The following is a 20282-nucleotide window of genomic DNA, read 5'->3' on the forward strand; positions in this document are numbered from 1 at the left end:
CCTGGCTGTCCCGCCTCCAGTGGAGAAAGGATTTATACACAGTTCCACTTCCCAAGGCCTTGGTCCTGTGTATCTGGGGGCACCCTTGGCTACAGTCTTCAGGTGACTGATAGTCTAGCCTCTTCTCACAGGGTGTGATGGGACCTGCCCTTCCCCCTTCTCCTTTAGGAAACCACCATCAGTGGCCTCACCCCAGAGACCACCTACTCCATTACTGTTGCTGCCTACACCACCAAGGGGGATGGTGCCCGAAGCAAGCCCAAAGTGGTTACTACAGCAGGGGCAGGTGAGTTGGGGGTCAGGGACAAAGCTGGGTGGGCAGCAGAGGAAGGGCAGCACCAGAGCCCAGTGCGTGCTGTTCAGTCCCAGGCCGGCCCACCATGATGGTCAGCACCACGGCCATGCATACCGCGCTACTGCAGTGGCACCCACCCAAGGAGCTGCCTGGAGAGCTGCTGGGCTACCGTCTACAATACCGTCGGGCTGACGAGGCACGGCCCAACACCATAGATTTTGGCAAGGATGACCAGCATTTTACAGTCACCGGTCTGCACAAAGGGGCTACCTACATCTTCCGGCTTGCTGCCAAGAACCGGGCTGGCCCAGGTGAAGAGTTTGAGAAAGAGATCACAACCCCAGAGGATGTGCCCAGTGGCTTTCCTCAAAACCTTCGAGTGACAGGGCTGACCACATCGACTACGGAACTGGCCTGGGACCCACCTGTGCTGGCAGAGAGGAATGGACGCATCACCAACTATACTGTGGTCTACCGTGACATCAACAGTCAGCATGAACTGCAGAATGTCACTGACGATATACACCTTACACTGTTTGGCCTCAAACCAGACACCACTTATGACATCAAGGTCCGTGCACATACCAGCAAAGGCGCCGGCCCGCTCAGCCCCAGCATCCAGTCCCGGACCATGCCCATGGAGCAAGGTGTGTGCTGCGGTCATGACAATGCCCGCCCAAGCGTGACTGCTCCTAGGGACCTGTGCTGTTCTTGACCCACTGACCTCTCGCCACTGATCCACCAGCTTCTGCTGTGTGACACTTCAGTCTCTCATGATTGCTAACCTCTAATGAACAGGCACCACATTCTTGGGTGTGTGACCCTGACCTCTGCTGCCCTTGACCTACTGACCTATGCTGCGTGACCTTCCAGTCTCTTGTGATCTTGAGCCTCTGATCTCTTTTTGCTGTGTCCACTCTAGGCTGTGCAGCTCACTGTACTTTGGTTTGTAGCACTAATCTTTTGGGGCCTAACCTACTGACATCCAGAGACCGTGCTCTGCTATGTGGCCACATGCTTCTCATGGCCACAGCCCACTGACCCCTGGCTGCTCTGATCTGGTTCCGAGCTCAGGTTTTCACCCATGCTCCTTTGGAGATCTGGCCACAAGTGCTGTGGCACCCCCAGGCCTGACCGGTGCTCACTGTGGAAGAACTGGGGTTAGGCATTGAACTGTGTGCTGTGAAGCTGACTCGGGGTGCTTGGTTGTCACCCTTAGTCTCCTGCTCTCACCCCGGGCTCCCCTACTCTGTGCTCTAGCCATTGTCACAGTCTCTGGCCCATTCACCCAACCCCACTAGCCACAGGGCTGACTCCCTCCTCATGCCTCCACAGTGTTTGCCAAGAATTTCCGTGTGGCGGCTGCAATGAAGACATCTGTGCTGCTCAGTTGGGAGGTCCCTGACTCTTATAAGTCCGCTGTACCGTTCAAGGTGGGTAAGGACCCCTGCTGACCTAGACTAGGATACCCCCATCTGTTCTGCACTGCCATTGGATCCTTATGTAGTCACAGCGCCCTATAGACCTGTGGAGGTGTCATCACCCAGAGGCACTAGCTGCTCCTTCTCTTCCCCCACAGATCCTGTACAATGGGCAGAGTGTGGAGGTGGATGGGCACTCGATGAGGAAGCTGATTGCAGACTTGCAGCCCAACACAGAATACTCGTTTGTGCTGATGAACCGTGGCAGTAGTGCGGGGGGCCTGCAGCACCTGGTGTCCATCCGCACCGCGCCAGACCTCCTGCCACACAAGCCGCTGCCTGCCTCTGCCTTCATAGAGGATGGCCGCTTCTCCCTCTCCATGCCTCAAGTCCAGGACCCCTCACTAGTCAGGTGTGCAGAAGAGGCCAGAGGCTGGTGTGGAGCAGCATCGTAGCAGCTGGCAATGAAGATTCTGATTGTTGTTCTGTTCTCACAGGTGGTTCTACATTGTGGTCGTGCCCATTGACCGTGTGGGCGGGAACTTGCTGGCACCGAGATGGAACACACCAGAGGAGCTGGAGCTGGATGAGGTGCCTAGGGAAGAATCAGCACTGAGGGCAACTCTGAGTGGGAAACCCCCCCCCCCGGAGTATTTTTGAGAACTCCAGGAGGGCTTACAGAGACTTCCCCAGAGGTATTTGGTGAGGATCCCATGGTATAGGAATCAGTGGAGACACTTCTGTAGCTCTAAGAGCGTCTTGAGCCCTGTGAACCTCAGAGAGGCCTGTGGTGTAGAGCGGCCCATGTGGAAACTGCATCTCTGGCTAAGATGAGGTTATTCATGAGCCCCTTCCTCATAGGCTACCAGGAGTAGCAGTACCCGCAGGGGTCCCTTAGGAGGAGGGAACCTCTATATCCCAGGTTATGGCCCCAGGGTCAGTGTGCTGCTCCTGGGCCTTGTGTGACTCTGTGCTCTGCTCTACCAGCTTCTGGAGGCCATCGAGCAGGGTGGGGAGGAACAACGGAGGCGCCGGCGCCAAGCAGAGCGGCTAAAGCCATATGTAGCAGCTCAAGTGGATGAGCTCCCCGACACCTTCACCCTGGGGGACAAGAAGAGCTACCGGGGCTTCTACAATCGGCCCCTGTCTCCGGACCTGAGTTACCAGTGCTTTGTGCTCGCCTCCCTCAAGGAACCCATGGACCAGGTTGGCCTGAACTGGCATGACTCTCAGAACCCTAAGACCCCAGGCTTAATCTAACACTAGGCCAGTCTCTGACCTTAGGAGACCCCAGGTCTGCATTCTCCCTGAGGCGCCAACATCCTAGGACCAGGACAGCCCTGAGGACCAAGTATCTTAGTATACTAGTATATAACCTAGTATCCCATGACACGCGGCCTCAGGACCTAGAAGACCAGACCTAGCTTGGCTTCAGTGGCGCAGTCCTGCTGGCCTGCTCCAAGTCAGTCTTACAGGTTTAGAGCCTGGGTCAGCCCAATGTCTCCTGATCTCGGTGTCCTTTCTGGGCTTGATGGGTGAGGGGGCGGGGTCCATGCTGTGCTCACAGTCTGTGCTGTTGCTTCACTGGACCGCAGAAGCGCTACGCCTCCAGCCCCTACTCGGATGAGATCGTAGTCCAGGTGACACCAGCCCAGCAGCAGGAGGAGCCCGAGATGCTGTGGGTGACAGGCCCTGTCCTGGCGGTCATTCTCATCATACTCATTGTCATCGCTATCCTCCTGTTCAAGAGGTGAGTGCTGGGCCTGGCTCCAAGGGACAGCCTGCTGCTTGCCTCCCAGGTACTCTGGTGTAGTATTAAGTCACCCATCTCAGCATGGCCCCTGGGCAAGCCAGGAGGGACAGAAACAGCGGTTCTGTGTGTGTGTGCACTTCTGAGCCGCCCACCTTTGTGAGGAAGGGCTGAGGTAAACTGTGTATGTCCCTAGGCATGTCTGTCCATCTGTTTCTGTGCATGTGAACATGTCTGTCTCCTTTCAGTAGCCACTGGTTCCTGGTCTCCTGCCGTGAGCACTTTCCTTCTGCTAATTCGTGGGTGGTTCCCTGGCCACCTCTCCTGCTTAGGTCCACAGAGGTCCAAACTCAGTCGTAGACCCAGTTCCCCATGAGTATTTACATAGCAGCTGTTGGTTAAAGAGTGATTATAGCCATAGCTGTCTCTTAACATGCTCTCAGGTAGCTGTAGCACCTGTCCCTGGAGGTCTACTGTCCTCCCAGCTCCCACGCTGCTTCCAGGTATTTGACTTGGCTATTCCAAAACTAGTCGTGGCTTCCATAGAACTCAATGTATAGATTAGGCTGGCTTCAAACTCACAAAGATCCACCTGCCTCTCTCTCAAGGCACTGAAGGCATGTGCCACCACTGCCTGGCTGGCTAATGTAAGCCTTTGATGAACTGAACCTGTGGTTTAGGCCTGGGATCCCAGCTACTCTGGGGACTGAGGTAGAAGGATTCAGGGCTAATCTGGGTAACTTAGCTAGATCTTATCTCAAAAAACAGAACTTTTGTGTGTCTTTTTAAAGGTCTGGAGCTGTAGCTCATTGTGGAGTGCCTGCCTTCACATGCACAAAGCCACAAAACCTTTTTTTTTTTAAAAGCCTAACCTTTGAGCCTGACAGTTGAAGTGCCTGGTTAATTGTATCTTTAGCATTGCCCTTGACATCATTACAGTAAACAAATGTGGTTCCTTGGCCCCTGGGCTCCTGCTCTGCAGCAGCCCCGCCCCCACTGCCCTGTCCCTCTTCACTGGGCAGCTGTCCCTTCATCCTTCGCGCTCACTGGTCTCTGGTGTTTTAGGGACTTCTGGCTCCTGGTCCCAACTTGCTACAGCCCTTCATCTTCACCAGAATGCCCCACTGGATATATGCTGGGCCCCCAGCAGCCGGCACATGGCTGGTTCTGGAACATGTGCCATTCAGTGTGTGATGTCACCACATGAACGTGTCCACTTCCTGTGCCCCGTCATTACCCTGCCCTTGTCTGGACCCCACACTCTTTCCCGATACATTCACTCCTTCCTCCCACAGTGGACAGGCTCGTAGGTGGCGTTCAGGAGTATTCTCCCCACCCACATATCCTCCCTGTCCCCACCTGTGTTCTGATGCCCATACATAGAGGTGAACTCCCTCCTGAGGGTGTCATACAGGTACCACTTCAGGGTACCACGTCCCCCTTGTCATGTGAGGGCTGAGTGCTCAGCAGAAACAATGACCATTCCTTTCTTCTGTCCTTGCCTGTCTCTCGGGACCTAGTAAACAAGAAAGGTAGGAGTCGTTGTTCCTTCTCTCCTTACACGCCTCCCCCTCTACTATCCCTGTGCACATCTTGGGCCTGCAGGGAGGGGTGGACTTCTGACTGGTACCCTTTAACCTGTGGCTTTAATCAGCAAGCTGGCTGGCCAGCACAGTAGGATCCCTGGCTCGGGATGAGTCCTCACTGGCATGAGGGACAGGCTCTGTCACGCTCCTGTTAGTCCAACTCTGTGGCTTCCACAGAAGATGCTCCTCCCTGGGGTATATGCACGCTGCAGCCCTCGCTGCTTCCCTGAGTCCACAGAGCTCTCCAGAACCCTCCCTAGGCTCCCATTTCTCCAACCTAATTCCTACAAGAGACTGTCTTTCTACGCTCTGCCGAGCAGCAGGGAAAGGTGTCCTGATGCGCGCAGGCACAGGCGTGTTTCAAGTTCTCCCCAGACACTCCTGTGCAGGGACTGCAGCCGGTCCCTGGGTAGTCTGTCTCTGACCCTCTCATTTTAGATGGACAAGTTGAGGCCAGTGAGAGAGGACTCTGTCTGGGAAGGGCAACGCCTTTCCTGCCCTTCCCCTGCTGCTCTGGGCATTCACTGTGATAGCCTGAGAGCCAGGCAGCTGGGACCCAGTACCTTGTAATGTTTGTGTATTTTATGTGTCGTTGCATGTTTTTTCCTGGTGGCTTCTGCTGCCTCAGCTGTTGTGGTTGTCTTAAGGACAGCGGCCACTGGCCAGTGGTGACCTGCCTCCGGTCCAGAGGAGCCACCAGCCTCTGTGTGACCTTCCTCGCTGCACTGCTCTCTGCTGACACCTGCTGTCTCCCTGCCCCACCCCTTCCCACCCTGTGTTTTCTCATTGACACTACTCTGCCCCTGGCTCATGCCCAGAGATCCCAGGATAAGGCGGGTGGTAAGAAGACAGCTGTGGCCATGGGGGCTGCCTGTGCTGCAGGTTTTCACTAGCCTACCTTTGCTTTTTTAGGAAGAGGACACACTCCCCATCGTCAAAGGATGAGCAATCAATTGGGCTGAAGGACTCCCTGTTGGCCCACTCTTCCGACCCTGTGGAGATGCGAAGGCTCAACTACCAGACCCCAGGTAGGGCTGATCCCTTGGCCTCTTGCCCTCCAGCCCTGTCCTCCCCCCCCCCCTCTCGTTCCCTTTGGATTAATATGACTGAGGCTTCCGTATTCAACGGGTGGACAGCTTCTCTGGGGCGAGCAGACTTCTTGACAACCAAGGTTGCTTGTGTCTCCAGTCTCTTAAGGTGAACTCTAAGGAGCCTTTGGAGCCCACATCTCTGGCCCGAGTGGCCAGTCTCTGTATCTACTCTCTGGCTCTACACAGACATACACACACGCATGCTGCACGCAGACACACACAAGTTAGAAGTGAGAAGCTGGGCTGGGCATGGTAGTGCACGCCTTTAACCCCAGCACTCGAGAGGCAGAGGCAGGCCAGTCTCTGTGAGTTCGAGGCCAGCCTGGTCTACAAAGTGAGTTCCAGAACAACCAAAGATACACAGAGAAACCCTGTCTTGAGGGGGGGTTATGAGAGGCTGTAGCAGAAATTATGGCAGATGAAGGGCTCCCACCTGACCCTTACACACACACACACACGTTAGAAGTGAGAAGCCATAACAGAAAGCACATGGAAAGGCTGTTTGGGGTTGGCTGTTCACTGTGGTGGCCCAGCTCCAGACTGAGTGCCTGCCTCTACACCCCATGGCTCTCTGTTCCATTCATCTGGAATATCACTCCCGTCAAGATGTCTGTAGTCCATGGCCATCCTTATAGGATTGTGCAGTAGATTGTCATCGGATGCCTCTGAACACACAACAGTGGAACAAACGAGTGAACTGGTGTGTACACACAGGGTTTGTGTGTGCGAGAGCTAGTTAGTACTACACATCAAATTACCCCTAAACTCAGAGGCTTAAGACAGCAGTAATTATATATCCTCTCTCACAGCTTTTATGAGTCAGGAATTCAGACAGGGCCCGGGAGGATCAGCGCCTATTCCAGAATGTCCAGGCCCTCAGCTGGAATACTTGAAAGCTGGGACCTAGAATCATTTAAAGTTGAGCTTGCAGATTATGGTCTGGAGCCAGACATGGCCACCACCTGCTTTTGTAAATAAAGTTTTCCCAGAACACCACTAGCCCTGTTCATTTCTGGGAACGTCTGCACTATAGAGGTCTCTTTTTGAGACAAGGTTTTTCTCTGTAGCTTTGGAGCCTGTCCTAGAACTCACTCTGTAGACCATGCTGGCCTTGAACTCAAAAAGATCCGCCTGCCTCTGCCTCCTGAGTGCTGGAATTAAAGGTGTGCGCCACCACCTCCAGACTACAGGGGTCAGTTTACAGATAGAAGGTAGAAGAGATCCCAGGAGTCAGAGCCTAAAGTACTTACTTCCTGCCCTTGGTGGTTAATGTTTGCCAGCCCCTGGGTGGGTTGCTCAGGTGGGTCATTGATGAGCGAGCTAGCCTCTTCGGGTAGGCTGAGCTTCCTCACAGCATGCAGCCCTAACAAGCTGTTGTAACCAGTGACTGAACCGGTAAGGAATGCAAGCACCAGACTGGTGTGGCTGGAGAGTGGAAGAGCCTGCTCCTGGAGGGGGCTCTCAGTGGAAGCACAGTGTGTCCATCTCCGAAGCCTTGGAGTAGTATACCAAGGTAACAGGGACTGAGCAGCTCAGACTTCATTCTGAGGGACCCGGTAGTCACTGAAGGTCTTCAGCGGGGGAGCAGCAAGGCTGCTGTAGAAAACCTCCGGCTGGGGGCTGGAGAGATGGCTCAGCGGTTAAGAGCATTGCCTGCTCTTCCAAAGGTCCTGAGTTCAATTCCCAGCAACCACATGGTGGCTCACAACCATCTGTAATGAGGTCTGGTGCCCTCTTATTGTATACAAAAGAAAAAAAACAAAACCTCCAGTTGGCTCTGTGGAGAACGGGCTGACTAGGAAGAAATGGAGCAGAGCCCTTAAGCAGTAGGCAAGTGACAGTGGGGACAGAGGCCCAAGGGTTTCAGCTGAGCCCACACAGAGATGCTTTTGGCTGTGTGACTGCTGCTACAGGAGGGTGTCCAAGTACGAGTCTGGGCCTTCATGCTGACCTCAGCACTGGAGCCGCCAGTGTGAGCAGTGGTCACAGCCCAGAATGGACACTCTCCGGGTGAGCAGAAAGGGAAAAGGGAACCCGTGGATGCAGGATGGTGTAGTTGCAGGAGAGAGTGTATGCAGAGGTTCCAGGCAGGAAGAGGCTCTGGCTTGACTGCTACTGTAGTGCCATGCTGAGAAGGGTGGGCCAGTAGCTTTGTTGTGGGGATCTTGGGTTGTCGGACCCAGTCACCCGCATTTCCCGCAGAATACCCAGCAGAAACATTTCCATGGGTTGTAGAGCAGCAGCCATGGGGTTCAGAGCCCATTCGGGTGTCGGTGTGTGAAGGATGCCATGGGTCCATGAGAAGAGGGGTGTGAGAATGAAGAGGGTTTGTCATTTCCAGAATGGAGGCCATCTCAAAATAGCCAGGGTCAGGTTTTGAGGGGCTCAGGGCTGAGCTGGACTGCCTCAAGAGGCCCCGCAGGTTGGACCTATGGTGTTTGGAAGCACTCACCCCTGGAGGTGGGACTGGAAGTCAAGGGAGCTTATAGTGGGACCTACCTCATATTTCCTGGCCTCTTATTGCCCCATCTGTGTTCCTTCCTCTTGCCTTTCACCTACAGCCCCTGCAGAACCAGGTGACCAGCAAAGGGTTACTGTGCTCTGCTCCCTCCCCACTGTGATCTTGGTTTGTTTTCTCTGCAGGTTCCAGTGCCCCCAGTTGCCCGAATATCTCAAGTTAGTTTTCAAAGTTCCCATGTTTGGGGACACATTGGCTTCAGTGTCTGTCTCCACTCTCCCGCTCTCTCCCCTTCCCTCCCTTCCTCTCTCCCTTCCTCCCTGTTCTTTCTCCTTTCCTCTGTTTCCTCTTCTCCCCTCTCCCCTGTCTCACTCCTCTCCCTCCCCTCCCCTGCCCACCTTGCTTCCTCTCTTCCCTTCTCTCCATCCTGTCTCCCTGTCCCTGTCGCCACTGGTCTCTCTCTCTCTCTGACACAGTCTGGTATCCCTGCCTCCTGTGCCCTTGCCTCTCTCTGGCGTCACATCTTCCTCCTGGTCCCCGCTGCTCTCCCCTTTCTGTATCACTCTGCCATTGCCTTTGTACTCCATGACCGTTCCGTCCGCACACTTGGTGCCTGGGATGACAGGGTCACCAGATCTCCCAGGATGACTGGCATGGATGAGGGGTGGGGGGTCTGTCTAAGACAGGTGCAGTGAGAGCCCAGCCCCACCCTGTCTATTGCTGCCACTTCCCTAAGCTTTCAGCCCAGTCTTGGGAGAGACCTGCCAGGCAGAGAGGGCCCTGTTGTCCCTGTGCAGCACCAGATCACCTGGACATGCTTCCTTCCATGCTCACAGTACACACACTTCCCCTCTGGCTTCTCCAGCCACTGTGTGTTTTGCCATCCGTGTCGCCGCATGTGCTGATGTCTTTCCATGCCACCAGTGCCAAGTACTCCATGACCACACGTGTTCACAGTACATGCCTTGGGCTGTCTCCGCCACCCTGTTCAGAACTCACGCTGACTCCACCTGTGTGTGTGTTCCACCTCCCCCAGGTATGAGAGACCACCCGCCCATTCCCATCACCGACCTGGCGGACAATATTGAGCGCCTCAAAGCCAACGATGGGCTCAAGTTCTCCCAGGAGTATGAGGTGAGACAATGCCCCCTCACCCCATGTGGCCTCAGTTTTCCTGTCAGTTTTGTCGTGTTCTGGGTCCCAACTAGGACTAGGAAGAATGTAGGCTTTCCTGGAATAGCCAGGGAGGTCAAAAGCAAAGTTCAACTGGGGAACTTGCCTCCTTAGGTGTTAGGCCCAGCCCACAGGCTCACTACAGCCCTCTGGTGGTCACCTCTGGAAATGCTTCAGAAGGCTCTGCTAGCTGCCTACTCAAATGTCTCCATGTCAGCAGAAACAGGCACTGATCTTAGAAACAATGGCCACAATATCCGGTCTCTAACAAGAATAGGTCAGCACTGACCAGTCACTGGGCATCAGCATCTTACTTGGTCCCTCCTGGCCTGGTGAAATGGTCATGTACACAATAAGAAACAGGACTCAGACAGGGGAGTGAGATACCCAGAGTCAAACTGCTGAGGACTGGTAGAGCCAAGATTCCAACTTGGACTTGCCCAGTATCTGGCCTCGTGACCGTACCGTCCACACCTCAGGCTCAGATGAGTCTTAGTGAGCTTCCCCGTGGTGACCATTGCCAGTAAAGGATTGGAAGTCTGTCCTCTGCCTCGCTACCAAGCCGCCAGCCCGCCTGTGATTGTGTGTGCTCAGAAATGCACAGCTCCTGGGTGGAGTCAGGAAGCCCTCCGAGTGTTTGCCTCCCTCTGGAAGCCCTCCGAGTGTTTGCCTCCCTCTGTAAGCCCTCCGAGTGTTTGCCTCCCTCTGGAAGCCCTCCGAGTGTTTGCCTCCCTCTGGAAGCCCTCCGAGTGTTTGCCTCCCTCTGGAAGCCCTCCGAGTGTTTGCCTCCCTCTGGAAGCCCTCCGAGTGTTTGCCTCCCTCTGGAAGCCCTCCGAGTGTTTGCCTCACTCTGGCCATGATTTCTCTTTGCTAGGAACTCAGATTTCAGGGTCAGTGGGCTTTGTCAGGGATAACTGAGTGTCCCTGGGCATCCAGGCGGGAGCCTTACGAGAAAGGTAGTGATGAGGAGAGGCCCACTCTCTTGGTGAAGCATGGTGGAGATGTCTCTCTTCTGTGTCTGTCACTCTTCCTCCAGCTCTTGGCATAGGTCTCAGAAGATGATGAATGGAGAGATGATGGATGGGTTGGTTCAGCTGGACCCAGGAGTTTGCTCTTTGAGTCAGATGTCTACTCTGAGTTATGTTTCAGGGACATACCTCTGGGTACGGGAATTGCCCTTCTGAAGGCCATGGGCCAAGTAGATCCCAAGGGCAACAGGCCAGGCTTCCAAAGAAGAAATAGAGCCTGGCAGGTAGATGGATGAGTGTATCTCTTTCGTCGTAGCAGCTACGTCTCCCCTGTAGAGTTCCCACTGACTCTGACCTGCTGCAGCTGCACTGCAGTAACAGCATGTCAGCCAGGCATTCTGCATTCAGCTTGGCTGCTGGCCAAGAAGGCCTTCCTTGATTTTCACCAGTATTCATCGTTCTCCTATCCTGCACCTACCCATCCTTCTAGTAAAGCTCTGTCCATTTCAGGTCCAGGGCCCCTGCTCACATCATTCCTCTCATCTACGCTTTCTCTAAAGGACCATCTTTGTCCTAGAAGCCTTCCCTGACTGCCCAAATCTACCGTGGACTCTCCTATAACTCTTTCACGGTCTATTAGTCGTTTGTCTTCTAACTGTGTGCCCATCGCTGTGCTGGATGCTGGGCATATAGAGACAAATGCCTTGGGACATAGTTACTGAGAGACACAGGCAGACAGGTAATCAATGCTGAGCGTGTGGTTCTGACAATACACGTGACGGCAGGCGTGTCCCGGGGTGAGGGCTCACAGAAGTGGAGAGCCAGTCTCCTCGGAGAATTATGAGGCTGAGACCAAAATGGAGGAGACTTTGTGCTATGGGTATCGGTTCTGTACATCTGCAAAATAAGGATGATAACCAAACCTGCCTTGAGAAAAGAGATGTGGAAATGCACATGACTGCTTCGAACAGCTCTGGACACACCCTGCGTCCCCCAGAGATGTAGCTGTAAGCATCTTTGTGCCCTGAGCCAGTCAAGAGCACGAGGGGGCTTTTAAGCAGGAAATTGATACTCAGGTCTGCGTGGTTTTTTTTGAAAGACTGTTCTTGCTGAAGGGCAGAGTGAATTGGAATGGAGCAAGAGAGGAGGCGTGGAGGTGCCAGGCAGAGCTACGTCTCTAGCTGAGGAGGGCGGCCCCAGGTCGAGGACAGCAGAGGGAGGGAGGATGGGGGTGTGGTGAGCCTTGGAGAATTTCTGAGGTGGACTTCAGATGCTGACCGGGCTTCCTGCGTCAGTGGGTGACGCAGCTGTCCACCGGAAGGCAGTCACATGGCAGAGCCTGCTTTGAAGGGAAACGGATGAGTTGCCCCTTGAGAGAACTGAGGTTGAAGCTGTCTGGGGAGGCTGCTGAGTAGTGGGCAGAACTGGCATCTGAACCTAAAATCCTGGGAATGGGGCGGGAGGGCGGCTGATGGGAGTGGCCCAGTCTGGGAAGCACTTACCAAGGTCCTGAATTCAAGCCCCAGAACCCATGTAAACATGGCAGGTATGAATGTGTAAAATGTGCAGTGTAATCCCTGTGTGGGGAAGGAGAGACGCAGCATCCATGGTACTTCCTGGCTAGCCTGCCTCGCCTGGTTGGTGAGCTGTAGGCCACTGAGAGGTCTTAGCTCAAGGAAGGTGGAGGGTGTCACTAAGGTTGTCCTCCAGTCTGCTGCACAGGTGCAGACATGTACTTATACACACATGCATTTTGAGAGAGAGAGAGAAAATCTTGTGAATGGCTTTAGATGTAGCTAATGTGGTAGAGGGCTTGCCAGCATTTGCAGAGCCCACATAAATAGGGCCGCACACATGCTGCAGACCCCGTACTCAGAACACAGAAGCAGGAAGGCGAGAAGTTGAGGGTCATCCTTAGCTATATAGCTAATTCTAGACTAGCCAGGTAGGTGTACATGAGACCCTGTCCAAAAAAAGGGAGTCAGGTGGTGGCAGTGCACGCCTTTAATCCCAGCACTCGGGAGGTAGAGGCAGGCGGATCTCGTGTGAGTTTGAGGCCAGCCTGGTCTACAAGAGCTATTTCCAGGACAGGCTCCAAAGCTATAAAAAACAAAAAAAAAAAAAAAAAAAAAAAAGCAAAAAGCACTTTGTGAACAGTGAGGGTGAACCAGGAAAGGATGGAGAGTGAGGGCTTGGTAGGAGCTGTGGAGGAGCCTAGGTCCTGCCTGCAGGACTGTACTATACTATACTGTACTAGAAATTACAATAAAACAAAACATTTGACAAAAGCAAGTATTGGAAAAGCTATTTTAGGCACTATAGAAACAGCACAGCAAGGGAAAGATGAAAGAATATTTAAAAGTAAAAATAAGCAAAGATTAAACCTTGTGCCTTTTGCATAATGAGTTAACTAGAAAACATCTAAGAGATCTTAAGCTAGATACCCCGAAACCAAACGAGCTACCTAAGAGCAGTATAAAGAACTAACCCGTCTATGTAGCAAAATAGTGGACAAGGGGACAGGTGAAATAGGAAAAGCCAGAGACGTGGCAGAGCTGGGCAACATGTTGCATTGATCTGGAACCGTGGGCAAGTCCCAGGGTGTTCCAGGTGGCCGCAGTGGCTTTCACTGCCCATGCCCATATTTCACTAGTTGGGTGCAGGGGCCTGTTCCACGCCCCACCCCATCCTCAACCACTGTACCTGACAAAGGAATCTGGAATAGAAGTTTGAGTCCTCAGTTTGCCACTTTCTGGACTTGGGATGTGTCCGCTCTTTGGCTGGGGACTGGAGAGGGTACCATAGGTAGGCCTCCGTTGACTTGACCATCACTCTGCCTGTGTCTTCCATTTCTGGCAGTCCATTGACCCTGGACAGCAGTTCACATGGGAGAATTCCAACTCGGAGGTGAACAAGCCCAAGAACCGCTATGCAAATGTCATTGCCTATGACCATTCTCGAGTCCTCCTCACATCCATCGATGGTGAGCCCGGGGCAGATTGCTCTTTCCCCTCTTGCTCTGCTCTCCAGAGCACACTGAGGTTAATGCTCTCTCGTATCCCTTTCCATCTGTAGGTGTCCCTGGGAGTGATTACATCAATGCCAACTACATCGATGGTTACCGGAAGCAGAATGCCTACATCGCCACACAGGGCCCACTGCCCGAGACCATGGGCGATTTCTGGCGGATGGTGTGGGAACAGCGAACAGCCACTGTGGTCATGATGACCAGGCTAGAGGAGAAATCCCGGGTGAGGGGGTGGATGGGAAATGACTCAGTGGTGCTGGGTACCACCTTCTCTGAGGTTTTTCAAGGGATTCCCCAAGGGCTATGGTTTTCCTAGAGTATCATCTTATTCCCTAGGTACTGGGGAGCTGCTGCAATCTAATGTAGCATGTTCCCCAGGTGTTTATGAGTTCCCGGGATGTTAGTATGTCATTTCCTGGAATGCTGATGTGTTCCCCAGTTTCTGGGGTGTTCCCCAGATGCCCGAGTGTTCCTGGGGCACTCACACATCTAAGTAAATTAGTGGAAGGAGCTGCTGGTGTCTGCTTTTGCACTGCGAAGCATTAACTGGAACATAAAATTTACAGAGCTTGAAAATGGGGCATAAACGTTATGGGTAAATTTGGCAGAAAATGTGCCTGGTGCTATCTGGTGTTGAATAAATAATTTTCAATTATGGTCTTTCAGCCAGTGAGGGAAGGGGTGGTGGCTCAGTGTGGTGTGGTTTGGTGAGGAGGGAGAAGCTGAGAGCTTGGGGTGGGGCTCTCTGTAGTCAGGTAAACTGGGCTTCTCACTCTGCTTCTGCCTGTCTAAGCCTTCGGGCAGCCTGTAACACTGTCTCCTGTACCCTGCTCCCTGTCCCGCCCGTCCCCCTCCAGGTGAAGTGTGATCAGTATTGGCCAGCCCGCGGCACTGAGACCTATGGCCTCATTCAGGTGACCTTGGTGGACACTGTGGAGTTGGCCACATACACCATGCGTACCTTCGCACTCCATAAGGTATGGCTGAACACGCTAGCACTTGTCCGTTACTGGGATCGTAGAGACTGAGTGTGACGTACTGGTCAGGGCCTAGGGGACTGAGGGGTTGTCTCAGCTTGTGTTATGGGACTGTCTGGTGTGGCTTCTGAATTATCACATAAGGGTGGTGGATCTGGCCCCTTCCCTGGGTCTGTGACAAGCACACCCCAAGCGTCCTCACCTCTGTTGACTCTTTCCCCAGAGCGGCTCCAGTGAGAAGCGCGAGCTGCGTCAGTTCCAGTTCATGGCTTGGCCAGACCATGGGGTTCCTGAGTACCCGACTCCCATCTTGGCCTTCCTGAGACGGGTCAAGGCCTGCAACCCACTGGATGCAGGACCCATGGTGGTACACTGCAGGTGAGAGCGAATAGAGCCGCCAGAGGGGTGGGGTGGAGTGGGAAAAGGAGACCACTGCCCCAAGCTGTGCCTTTGTCCTCAGTGCTGGTGTGGGCCGCACGGGCTGCTTTATTGTCATCGATGCGATGCTGGAGCGGATGAAGCATGAGAAGACAGTTGACATCTATGGCCACGTGACGTGCATGCGCTCACAAAGGAACTACATGGTGCAGACAGAGGACCAGTATGTGTTCATTCATGAGGCACTGCTGGAGGCCGCCATGTGCGGACACACCGAGGTGCCTGCTCGCAACCTTTATGCCCACATCCAGAAGCTAGGCCAAGTGCCTCCCGGGGAGAGTGTGACTGCCATGGAGCTTGAGTTCAAGGTGGGACTCAGTGGGCCTGCTCGACTCCAGGGTCCTGGACTGGGTCGTGGGAAGGACTGGGTCTTGGAAGGCCTCTTTACAGAGAACCGAGCCTGATAAACCCCTTTCTCTTCACAGTTACTGGCCAACTCCAAGGCCCACACATCTCGCTTCATTAGTGCCAACCTGCCCTGCAACAAGTTCAAAAACCGCCTAGTGAATATCATGCCCTATGAGCTGACCCGAGTGTGTCTGCAGCCCATCCGTGGTGTGGAAGGCTCGGACTACATCAATGCCAGCTTTCTAGATGGCTACAGGTCGGAATGCTTCTCCCTGCCCCACAGTACCTTTTGGTACCTTGGTCTGCTACTAGTTGGGGGAGTAGGAGCTAGCCCGAAAGATGAGAGTGAGCTGGGTACAGAAGTGAGGGCTTCCTAGAGGAAGGCTGCTCTATGAGCAGGGTCCTAAGGATCTAGGCAGTGTCGGGATAGATGGGGGCAGCAGCACCTCCAGCATGTCAAGTCTTCTGTCACCCAGACAGCAGAAGGCCTACATAGCTACGCAGGGGCCTCTGGCAGAGAGCACCGAGGACTTCTGGCGCATGCTCTGGGAGCACAATTCCACCATCATCGTCATGCTGACCAAGCTTCGGGAGATGGGCAGGGTGAGCCCACCCCTTCCCCCAGGGCCCCTCTCATTCCAGGGAGGACACCAGGCACCGTTGGGAAGGGTGCTCCTTTTGTGACGCTCCGCTCTGTACCCCAGCTTCCCATCGACATAGCCTTGGGCTCCTTTACCAACACCCATCCTGTCCCAAAGTCCTCTGGAACGTGGCACCCCCTTCCCACGTAACCGTGGGGGTTCCCGGTGTTCTGTCCACAGGAGAAGTGTCACCAGTACTGGCCCGCAGAACGCTCTGCTCGCTATCAGTACTTTGTTGTTGATCCGATGGCGGAATACAACATGCCCCAGTATATCCTTCGGGAATTCAAGGTCACAGATGCCCGGGTGAGTGTTGGTCAAAGAACATGCGTACAAGCCTGAACCTCACACTTCCTGAGCGTGTGTGGGTCTGGGTCGGCCCCCAAGCCCCTTGAGCTCAAACTGCAGGAATACAAGCTGTGCGTGTTACCTCTTAGAGTCCTTGTGAGTGCGTCCCTGTGTGATTATACTCCTGGTCTAGAGGACCTAGTGCCTGAAGTACAAACCTTAACTCTGGCTCCTGACCATCTCTCCCAGGATGGGCAGTCAAGGACAATCCGACAGTTCCAGTTTACAGACTGGCCAGAGCAAGGAGTGCCCAAAACAGGGGAAGGCTTCATTGACTTCATCGGGCAGGTGCACAAGACAAAGGAGCAATTTGGGCAGGATGGGCCCATCACAGTGCACTGCAGGTGGGGTGGGGCTGTCCCCACGTGGGGCTGGGGTGGAGGGTGCTTCTGAAGGCCTGGGAAGCCCCCACCTGAGGTGACAGGACTCCTGACACAGCCTTTCTCTGAGCAGTGCTGGTGTGGGCCGTACCGGGGTGTTTATCACTCTGAGCATTGCCCTGGAACGCATGCGGTATGAGGGTGTGGTTGACATGTTCCAGACCGTGAAGACCCTCCGCACACAGCGCCCTGCAATGGTGCAGACAGAGGTAAGCAGACCAGTGTGTGGGACCCAAGTGTCTCCCCCCAACAGCCCTCCAGCCATCAGCTGTACCTGCAGCTGGCCCACGCGTGTTTGTTCATGCTATAGCCACGTGGCATTGCTTGTCCTGCCTAACTTGCGGGGGAGAGGAGAGCGAGCTGTGTTCATTCAGTAGCTCTGTCCTGAGCTCTGGTGTAATGCTGCCTTCTTCTGGGTCGGGGTTGAACACAGCGGTCTGTGTAAGATGCTAAAATCTGGGCACAAACAAATGCGGTTGGAGTAGCAGAGGGGAATACAGGCCTGGGAGAGGCAAAGCGGGGAGATGGGCCTGCAGAGGCTTTTCCCCCCTTCCATCTGGAGAGTACTTGGGCAGCTGTCTGTGGAGTCCAGTTCTGTGGCCACTGACAGCAGCATGAATGCCTTTCCCTCGTCCACACGAACCAGCCAACCCCTTTTCCCCTCAGGACCAATACCAGTTGTGCTACCGTGCGGCCCTGGAATACCTCGGCAGCTTTGACCACTATGCAACGTAACTACTGCTCCCCTCTCCTCCGCTGCTCCCCTGAGGGGCTCCGGGGGGAGACCCAGCTCCTCTGAGCCATACCGACCATCGTCCAGCCCTCCTGCACAGATGCTGTTGCCGGCAGAGCACAGCCCACTGGGATCACAGCATTTCGGGAACATTGCCACACCGGTCAGAGAGCCCAGAACACCTGGGCGAGTAGGCGGACTGGCAGCCTGGCTCTGGGCCCTTGTCCACCAGGCCCAAGTGGAGCCCCGCTTCAAGCTCTCTGTTCAGCTCCGCATTTCTCATGCTTCTCATGGGGTGGGGAAGGGGGCGAAGCCTCCACTTTTTATACCTTAGGCGGGGTAGACTGAGGGATCCTAGCCTCTTCCCTCCGACTTTCCTTTTGCGAATCTTTCACTGCAGATCGGGCTGCTGTGGGAGTTGGGGCCTATTTTGTTTTCCTCTTTGAGTTCATGTTGGATCCTTTTTTGTACAACTTACGCTGAAGGACAGCACATGCCTTCCTTGTGCAGAGCGAGGGCCCTGCCTGAGCCCGGCAGCTGTGGCCCAGGAGGCAGTACCACGCCTGCTGTTCTCCAGCCTTCCAGAGATCCTATTCCAGTCAAATGCAGGGAAACACATTTTCTTTTTTTTGTTTGGTTTTGTTTTAGGTTTTGTTTTTCCTTGAGAGCCTTTTTTTAGGCCCTACAGACAGTGGTGGGCGGGGAGGCGATAGGAAACCCATCCCCAGTGTGCATTTAACATTCATAGCCCACAACCACAGACGCGTCTGGGGGAGCCTGGCAAGGCCTTCCTCATCACCATCGTGTTTGCAAAGGTTCAAAAAAACAAAAATTTAAAAAAAAAAAACACAAAAATAATTTTTTTTTTAAAAAAAAAAAAGAAAGAAAAGAAAAAAAGATTCATCCCCTGGCCTCTACTTCACATCCTGAAGTGGAAGGCAACTCAATGTGCCTGGGGCTCGCCGTGGGCCCACAGCGTCTCGCTATCATCCCCAGCATTGCAGTGTGGCAGGTGTTTGTAGGCTGTGGGTTCTGGCCACCTCAATACATGAATGGCACAGGTGAGGGCTTGTGCCACGCCCCACACACCTCAGGGCCAAGCGGGGGTGTGGCTGGCCCTTCAGGTCTAGGCCAGTGGGCCTGGTAGCACACGTCTGTCCTCAGCCAGGGCCAGATGATTCCGCTCCTGGTTTGCAGCTGTCTTCAGATTCCCCCAAGACTTGCTCTTCTTCAATCCAAGTTGCCCTCGTAAACCAATGTGGCAAGACTACTGGACTTGTATCCATGGTACTATACTCAGTCTTATCTCAGCTTGCTGAGGGGCAGGGAGAGGGCCTCTTCCTCTGGGCAGCACTATCTAGATAGGTAATGGGGGCGGGGAAGGGTGCATAGCTATTTTTTAGCCTAGGGACTTGATGCCGACGTCCCCAGATCTAGCTAGGCTAATTGGAGATCAACAATCCAGGGTTGGTGGTGTTGGAGAAACATTCATTTCTACCTTGTGGATGCTAGTGCTGTAGAGTTCACCGTTGTACACAGTCTGTTTTCTACTTGTTGAGAAACTACAGCGTCATTGCATACTTCTTGATGGTAATAAATTTGAATAATCCGATTTCTTACACACCGGGCCTCTGCCTCAGCTCCTTCTGATCTAGACTGTGGTGTAGGACTTGGTGGCTTGGGTGGGTTCTGTAGGATCCTTTCTAAGAGGACATGACCAGCCTGAGTGCTTGTGACAGGCTTCTGCCATGACTACGTGAATGGAAGACCGAGCCACCGAGGGCTAGGCCTCTAGGCCTGCGCTGCTAAGAGCACCCAGTGCTGTGGATTGCCAAATGGAGGGTGTAACGCCCGGCCCCTCAACACCACCTTCATCTTCTCCCATGTTCTAAGGAATGGGATAACTTGTGGACTTAGAAAATGACCATATGGAAATTAATTGGTAAGACAACAGTGTAATTCTTGTATGTGGGTATTGGACGCACAAACAGCAAGACCCTGGGGGCTGAAGGAATTTAGCACTGCAGATTCACTGAGCCCTGCAGCCTCACAGTGGCAGTGAGAAGACCCTGCCTGGTCTCAGACCCCTGGAGCTTGCAGAGATAAGAGACTGCAAACAGGGAAAAATACCTAAGTCAGGGAGAGAGTTGTCACAGACTTACTGGGGGTGCCCTGGGGCAGCACCTGGCCCCGGGGAAGGCCTGGAGCAGGTGACAACTGGATTTGGTGGCTTTAGGGGGTGAGCAAAGGTTAGTTGTGAGGTGGGAAGAGGGTGCCTAGGAGGGAATGACCTATGCCACAGCTCAGAAGCCTAAGTCAAAGCAAGTGTGATGTTCTGAGAAGTGCAGTGTGACAAGGTTGGTGACGTGGGCCGAATGGGCTGGGTGGGTCATTGAATTGATGGTGAAAACAGTGACTTGCTGTGCTTTGTCCTGGGTCCACAGGGTGGAAGCCCTCAGCCTATTCCATGATTAGCAGCTGTCGACCTAGGCCTTGGCTTCCCACACACCCAGTTTAGTGCCCCACCTATTTGTATTTATTCGGAGAAGGGCACCCATCCTGCCATGATATCTGATGGGATGAAACTGACCTAGGCCTGAAATGGGTCTCTCCTTGGCTTCCCACACACCTGGTTTAGTGCCCCACC

At 53.9% G+C, this 20282-nt stretch overlaps 1 protein-coding gene across 9 annotated transcripts in view; it reads left to right on the plus strand.

The window, feature by feature from the left end:
* Ptprf (protein tyrosine phosphatase receptor type F) overlaps nt 1–19256 on the plus strand; it is an 82520-nt gene extending 63264 nt beyond the window's left edge. For 4 of the 9 annotated variants that reach the window (XM_041653055.1, XM_041653057.1, XM_041653060.1 and 1 more), the window contains 21 exons: nt 169–286; nt 364–942; nt 1631–1728; nt 1875–2128; nt 2214–2307; nt 2704–2922; nt 3312–3466; nt 5965–6080; nt 8787–8819; nt 9638–9735; nt 13602–13725; nt 13818–13993; nt 14628–14747; nt 14971–15125; nt 15208–15493; nt 15611–15789; nt 16010–16136; nt 16355–16480; nt 16712–16866; nt 16976–17111; nt 17569–19256. In XM_041653055.1, coding sequence (XP_041508989.1) covers nt 169–286; nt 364–942; nt 1631–1728; nt 1875–2128; nt 2214–2307; nt 2704–2922; nt 3312–3466; nt 5965–6080; nt 8787–8819; nt 9638–9735; nt 13602–13725; nt 13818–13993; nt 14628–14747; nt 14971–15125; nt 15208–15493; nt 15611–15789; nt 16010–16136; nt 16355–16480; nt 16712–16866; nt 16976–17111; nt 17569–17637 — 3417 coding nt within the window. In that variant the 3' untranslated portion in view covers nt 17638–19256. The remainder of the gene's footprint in view (nt 1–168; nt 287–363; nt 943–1630; nt 1729–1874; nt 2129–2213; nt 2308–2703; nt 2923–3311; nt 3467–5964; nt 6081–8786; nt 8820–9637; nt 9736–13601; nt 13726–13817; nt 13994–14627; nt 14748–14970; nt 15126–15207; nt 15494–15610; nt 15790–16009; nt 16137–16354; nt 16481–16711; nt 16867–16975; nt 17112–17568) is intronic. The other 5 variants (XM_041653062.1, XM_041653063.1, XM_041653064.1 and 2 more) reach the window with 2 other exon arrangements.
* The last annotated feature ends 1026 nt before the right edge of the window (nt 19257–20282 follow it).

Source organism: Microtus oregoni, unplaced genomic scaffold (assembly GCF_018167655.1).
Source record: "Microtus oregoni isolate MIOR12 unplaced genomic scaffold, Mior012 000005F_ref0000423, whole genome shotgun sequence".
NCBI classification, from domain to species: Eukaryota; Metazoa; Chordata; class Mammalia; order Rodentia; family Cricetidae; genus Microtus; species Microtus oregoni.